Source organism: Stegastes partitus, unplaced genomic scaffold (genome assembly GCF_000690725.1).
Source record: "Stegastes partitus isolate 25-593 unplaced genomic scaffold, Stegastes_partitus-1.0.2 Scaffold783, whole genome shotgun sequence".
In the NCBI taxonomy this organism is placed as follows: Eukaryota; Metazoa; Chordata; class Actinopteri; family Pomacentridae; genus Stegastes; species Stegastes partitus.
In genome coordinates this window covers 263802-270856 of record NW_007578514.1, presented here as the reverse complement: position 1 = coordinate 270856, position 7055 = coordinate 263802, and the positions used below count along the sequence as shown (strand labels likewise).

General features: G+C 45.9%; 1 protein-coding gene across 1 annotated transcript in view; it reads right to left on the bottom strand.

The window, feature by feature from the left end:
- fhod1 (formin homology 2 domain containing 1) overlaps positions 1-7055 on the bottom strand; it is a 52272-nt gene that overhangs the window by 14966 nt on the left and 30251 nt on the right. Inside the window, exons 10-17 of the mRNA XM_008292083.1 lie at positions 6533-6625; positions 5468-5494; positions 4615-4665; positions 3210-3373; positions 2869-2925; positions 1823-1969; positions 1028-1197; positions 8-255 (exon numbers count right to left, since the gene is read on the bottom strand). Of these exons, the coding sequence (XP_008290305.1) occupies positions 8-255; positions 1028-1197; positions 1823-1969; positions 2869-2925; positions 3210-3373; positions 4615-4665; positions 5468-5494; positions 6533-6625 (957 nt within the window). The remainder of the gene's footprint in view (positions 1-7; positions 256-1027; positions 1198-1822; positions 1970-2868; positions 2926-3209; positions 3374-4614; positions 4666-5467; positions 5495-6532; positions 6626-7055) is intronic.

Sequence of the window (7055 nt, the reverse complement as noted above, 5' to 3'; positions counted from 1 at the left end):
CGGGGGCGGTGGGGGGAGGCCGGTGAGGTGGGAGGCTGAGGAGTCGAAGGAGTCCACGTCCAGAACATCGATGTCCTCCTCGTCCAGCAGGTCCGAGAAGTCCAGGTCCTTGATGCGCAGCGCGGCAGCGCTCGGCTGCAGCTGGTCCCAGGCGTCACTCGAACCGCCGGCACCCAGCGGAACCATCTGGGTCGTCTCCAGGCGCCGGGCCTGGGCCTCGGCGTCGATGCTGCTCTGCTGCCGGAGACTCCGGTTCTGATGGAGCACAGAGACGCTATCAGGTCAGTACCACCGTTAAACCAAGAACATTATAAGTTTTACATCAATTTCACAAAGAAATATGAAAATCTCATTAACTGCTGCTGTGAAGACGACAAACACAACAAACATAATGATAGTAACAATAACTATGTAAATAACAACAACAACAACAACAACAACAACAACAATAATAATAATAATATTACAGGGCTATAGGAGCTGCTGTTGTTTATTAAACTTGTACTCTTACGTTTCATTGGTTCACTGTAAAACCCAGAAATCCGCAATGTTTTCTTAAATTACAAATCCGGATTTATTTCCTTCTATTGGAACAAATATCAATAAATGAAGTGATAATTAGTAAAGTGTGATGTTTATTATCATATATGTTGTTAACTCTAGTGGACGTTTTAAAACCTGAAGCCGAATCAACGTTTGGTCGTCATGATCAGGACCGACTTTAATCAGTAAAAGTGGAAAATAATCCTATTTTAAGGCAGTTTTTGTGACTGAGACGTGTTTAAGACTTTCTCAGAAGTAAAAACCCATCAGGCAGTGATGATCCAGACTGATGCTGGTCAAACTACTGTTGGACGTTTGTCTTCCAGGACCGTTCTGGACCTCTTCACTGCCTGAAGCTGAACCTTTCAGTAGAAACAGTCTGTACGACACAAACTGCCCTTTGTTTAAACAAACAGACTTCTTTCATCCCTGTGGATCATCTGCAGGAGCTAAAAGAGCAGAAACTCTTCCTTTAGACTCTGACCTGCCTTTCTTCAGCCAGTCGGGCCAGCGCCGCCTGAGCAGAACCTTCCAGACCTTCCAGCTCCGCTCTGCGGGAGGCGCTGCTCTCGCTGGGACCGCTGGGCTCTACTGAGCGCGCTCTGAAGCTGGACAGACGCTCCGACACACGACCTTGACCGGCCACATCTTCACCTGAACGGACGGAAACACAGACAGAACCAGCACGGGGCATTTAGGCAGAACCTGGAGGGTCCAGTGAGAAGCTGGAGAACGATGACGACCCGTCTGGTGTCTGAAAATAAACCTAAAGACTTGGAGGAAGCTGGACACCAGACTGTGGATCTGGTGCTGCGATCCAAACCCATCAGTTCTCTAACAGCTGTTTGGTTCTGGGAATCCGGAACCAGAACCAATGCAGTTCTCTGTTGGCCCCAACAAAGGTCTCACTCTGCCTGATTCCTCAGAACCAAAGAGACAGAAGGACGTTTTCTCGTTAACTTTAAGTGTTTTTAGCAGGCAAACCCCATGTGTGAACCTGGATCATCAGAACCAGCAGCTGGACTTCATAAAATAGGTCCAGATGTGTCTAACTCGACCTGCCAGCGCACGAGTCCGGCTCAGTCATACAGCAAAACCACTTCTACTGGTAATGGAGTGTTTTTATTGGGCAGCGCTGCCACTTCCTGAACCAGCACCAGAACCAGAACCCGACCCTCCCTCTGGTGGCCGATTGTCAACCTTAAATCAGTTCCCAATGACAAAGTTAGACCTGGTTTCTGGTGGACGCTGAGCTGAGGCAGGAGTCGGTTTCTCTCACCAGGCAGGAAGCCTCCTTCTTCTTCGGTGGTGTCGGCAGCAGCCGTCGGGCTCAGAGGCGCCGCCGCAGACGGTTTGGAGTAAAGCATGTCGAGCAGGAACTTCCTGTCGTTGGACAGCGTGCTGCACTGGCGCTGCATCGGAAACACTGCAACACAACACGGACACGTCAGGACGCAGCTCCTGTCTCCGCCTGTAGGTGGCAGCATCCACCTTCTGCTGCAGCACAGGAGCTCTGCCTCGACCAATGAGAACACCAAGGTGGAGCTCAGACGCACCCAGAAACACATATATAAGAATACTGTAGATCAAATGTACATAATGATCTACTGCATGATTCAGGTCAGTCACAGAAACCGTCTGGTTCACGTCCACAGTCTGAGTTCTGACTCAGGAGCTGCTGTTGGGCTCAGAGGAGGCCTGAACTGTCTGTACAACAACCACAAAGATCTGTTATTAATATTATTATAGCGGTCTGATGGCAACGTTAGTGACTTTTAGTTCAGACCAGCTCATCTGCTCAACATCAACTTTTCCAGAACCAATCAGGATCATTCAGAAATATCCTCCAATAAACTCTCAGCTCTGCATTTTAAAAGGATGTTTGGGTTCAACAAAAACTAAACAGTCAGAGTCAGATGAAGCAGCTCCTCCTCCAGGATCAAAGGCTTTTCTAATTATTTAACGATTGGAGGAACGAACACCTCCAGTCTGATGAGTGTTCCTCAGAAAACAAAGGATTTACAGTCTATTTAAAGTCTATGTGTATCAAGCACTTAATTACTACACTGATAAAACACAAGTTCTTAAAAATGAAGATGCTCCGCAGTCAGATAAGTTTCCTCAACCTGGATTTAGTTTTAAATCAACTGAAGCAGAAATTAAAGTCTAAATTAAAAATAACATTACGTTGATGCAACATGACGTCAACCATCAGAATCAGAACCATCAGGATGTGACGGAAGGAAGCGAGGAGCCACGTTAGCGTGACGAAAAGCATCATGGCGGACACAGAGCAGGGCATTGTGGGTAAGTGTAGTCTCTGACCTGATTCATTCTGGGAGTCTGAGTGTCCGTTTGTGTCCAAACTGCTGGATGATGAACCTGAACACAGAAGAAGAAGCTGCAGTGTAGCACAGTTGAAGGAACACAGAAGGCCAAGGCGACTGGACAGAGTGGAACCACACCGATGTGAGAACAGTGTGGTTCCACTGATGTGAGAACAGTGTGGTTCCACCGATGTGAGAACAGCGTGGTTCCACCGGGACAATAAATTCTAAATCTAACATCTCAGACGTTCTGTCGTCTAAACTGAAACATCCACATTTAACAAACTGCTCGGCGGCTCCTTTAAATAACACACTGTTTGTGTTGATGTGAGCTTTTACCGCGACGCGACGCCTCCTCAGCACCCCCGCCCCCCTCCTCTGCTGTGGGCGGCGGGCTCGCAGTTATGACATCATCAGAGGTGGACGGCCGGGACTGGCTCAGCTGTTTGTTCTTCTTCTTCTTCTCCCACTGAGTGGCCGCCAGGCTGCGTAGGAAGGTGTCTCTGCGGGGGGCGGAGCCAAACCAGACCAGGTGAGTTGAGAGAACTTTCAGTTACCTGAAGCTTCACTGATCGATTATCAGAAACAACATTGATCAACAGCCTGGAGTCAGACCGATGCCAGACTCACTTTTCTTCTTATTCACTGCAAACCAAACCTTCCACCAGCAAATACACTGCACCCAGCATCACAAAAACCAAACACCAGCAAATAGACTGCACCCAGCATCACAAAAACCAAACACCAGTAATTAGACTGCACCCAGCATCACAAAAACCAAACACCAGTAATTAGACTGCACCCATTGATACAAGACAAAACCAAAGCAGCTGCAGGCAGATCAAACTCCAGCGATTAGACTCCACCCTGCGATCCAAACTAAACCAAATTGTTTGTTCAAGACCTGCAGCACCCCGACCAGCAACACACACACACACACACACACACACACACTTGTGAACGTGCAGCACTACAACATGCTCAAACCAGATTTATGACTTTAAAAGCAGAGTTCTGGATGACTGAGACACACAACACCAACACACAGCTGTTGTGTGTCTGTGTTGTGTGTCTGTGTTGTGTCGTTGTCACTGGTCTTCCATTGTTTCTCATCTCTATCTTTATTCCTTCACACAAAAGTTATTTTAAAAATCTAAACAATTAACAGCTAAAGATAGTTGTGTTGGTGCCTGGACGGGTTTGTGTGTCTGTTTGTGTCTCCTCGTGACAGAGGACCCAACAGGACGGTGCTGTGTGGTAGCTGCAGAGGTGGTTCTGGTCCAGTTCTGCTCTGTAATCACTGTGGGCTTCATGTCAGCGTTTAGTGGCTGCAGCTGAATCCAAAACTCTCAGCTCAGATTCTCCTTTATGAGTTTCTATTGTTGTGGTGTGAACCGCAGGAGGACAGAGACCAGAACCAGAACCAGAACCAGGAGGCAGAGAGGACGACACAGCTGCTCTGGAGGGTTTGACTGTCCAGAACCAGAGACACTAAAGGGAACCTGCTGACGGTCTACAGGCTGTTCTGTCACCAGCATGTCTCATTAATGAGAAATCTGATTCTGATCACGATGCTGCAGCGCCGACGAGCCACACGCAGCAGCACCTTCTAGTATATGATCATACATCATATTGTTTTGTATTATAGTAATGAGTTTAAATGTCACACACACACACACACACACACACACACAGCGAGGCCTCCTTCCTGCAGCTCCCAGCATGCATTGCACCTGCTACTTACTCAAACTTCCTCAGGACGGGTTTGTCCAGATTTACACTGCAGTCATCAGGGCTGCAGACACACAACACACACAGTGAGCAGGAGACTCACAACTCAGACACACACACACACACACAGACACACACACACACACACAGTGTGAGGACGCTGTGCAGTCAGTTAACAGCAACAGTCAGAGGAAACACTGACACTGGAATGTATGAAGAACTTTGACTCTGAGTTCTTTGTCTTTCTGAAAGTTTGTGCATCAGATGAAATACATGAGAAGGAGGTGGCGTCATTCAGACATCAGGCCACAGGGAACGAGACGTGATGATAAAAGAATAAGTGAACCATCATGAACAGTCCTTTAACACCTCAGAGGACAAATGAGGTTCAGTTCTGTTCACTATCTTCGTCCTTCACACAGCTGAATTCACCGATCTACCTCGGAGGCTCGTTTCTTTACCGTCATCAGAAGAACCTGGAGCAGTGATGCAGCACCTCACAGGTTCTACATCTGAAGGAACACACTGATGTTGTTTTTGCATGTATCTCACTGGAAGATGCAGGAAACAGATTTATCTTCAGAATGATGTCGAGGAGACTTTGGAATCTGGTAAACTCTGAATCAGAGAAATAAATGTTGTTGTTTCACTAACTGAGGGGAGAACGGTCGGCTGAGTTTCATATGAAACAGAAAAGTCCATTCAAACAGCAGAACGTGTTTAGATGGACTGAACAGATCTGACGGACACTCAGGATTATTCTGTGTTTCTGACCTCATGTGGAGGTGAAGTCAGAAGCAGTCGCTTTGTGCAGCCGACGGCTACAGACACACAGGAGGAAGGAGGAAGAGGCTTCGTTTACTCACCAGAACATCTGGTCTTCCTCCCCTGAGCTGAGGGAGGAACGACGAGGATGAGTTTGGAGGCAGAAGAAGAAAGAGAGAAAAAGATTAAAGCAGCAGATAAAACCTGAAGCTGTTCTAGTGAAGAGAGACAAGAAGTTCTAACAGAGAGAAGAATCTACAAAACCTGGGAGTCTAGAGCAGGTTTCAATCAGCTGAAGACAATCTGAGAGAAATGATCCAGAGACAATAAAATCATCTGACCTGGATTAAAAACACGGTTCAGAGGGATTTAAAAAACATCCTACAGAAACAAAACGGACCAGAAATGATCAAGGACTGATAAACAGATGATCAAAAGCTTATTCAGATGAACACTACAGGAACGATAATCCAAAGCACAACAGAATGAGCCAGAAAAGATCCGGAAACAACAAAGACAGGGACGATAAAGAAGCAGGTCTGGAAGATAAAAGTGTTACCGAAGAAGGATTTAAAAAGTTATCCAGAAAAAATAAAGAAACCGTCCAGAAGCTGTCAGCATCATACTGAGAAACAACAGGGACGCATCCAGAGGAGATCCAGAATCAAAGCTGATCCACGAGCAGCTCAGAAATAATCAACTAGAAACAGTCCATAAAGGAACCAGATATTACCTCAGAGTTATTCTACAAAATTATTAGAAAAGATCCAGAAATTTAAAAAAAAAACAACAAATAATCCGGAAAAGATAATGATCCAGACACAATCTAAAGATAATCTAAACCTAATCTGGACATGATCTAAATCTGATCCAGGAATGACAAAGAAAATATCCAGAAAATGTGATATAATAAAGAAATAAACGTCAATATTTTTTCTTTAAATCCAGAAATGAAAGAAATAATCCACAAAAGATCCAGAAGTGATTTCAGGAGGATCCAGACAGAATCCAGAAGCTCCACAATCTGAATTATTTTGTGAAACCTGAAACCAGTTAAACTGGTTAAACTCCAGTCAAACCAGTCAGCGAGTAAACACAGAACTAACCTAATTCACGCAGCGTCGTCACCACGGTAACCAGACATCCCAGTGCAACGGCCCACTTACTTGAAGCTGGTTTTAGTTTCCGTCTTGTTGCTGAGCTGCTCCGAGTTCAACTGAGACGATTTGTCCTGCAGGGAGGAATCAGAGGAGGCACTGCTGCACAAACACACACAGACACACACAGACGCACAATAAAACACACACAGACACACACATAAAGGGAGAAAGTGAGTGAACGGCCAAGAAAACACTGCAGTCTGCCAGAACATTCACTGCTGTGTCTGTGTGTGTTACTGTGTGTGTCTGTGTGTGTTACTGTGTGTCTGTGTGTGTGTGTGTTACTGTGTGTGTCTGTGTGTGTTACTGTGTGTTACTGTGTGATGACAAACACTGCAGTTATTGACTGACTCCATGCTGGTTCCATTCAGACCCACAGAACCGAACCAGAACAACAGAACTGTCACATGAAACAACTTTTATTTTTCTAACTTTTCCCAGCAAACAGTTAAAACTTTGCTTAATCAGTTATTGATCACTGATGTCCTTTAAAGGTCCCGGACATGTGGCACTGAAACTGCAGCTGATC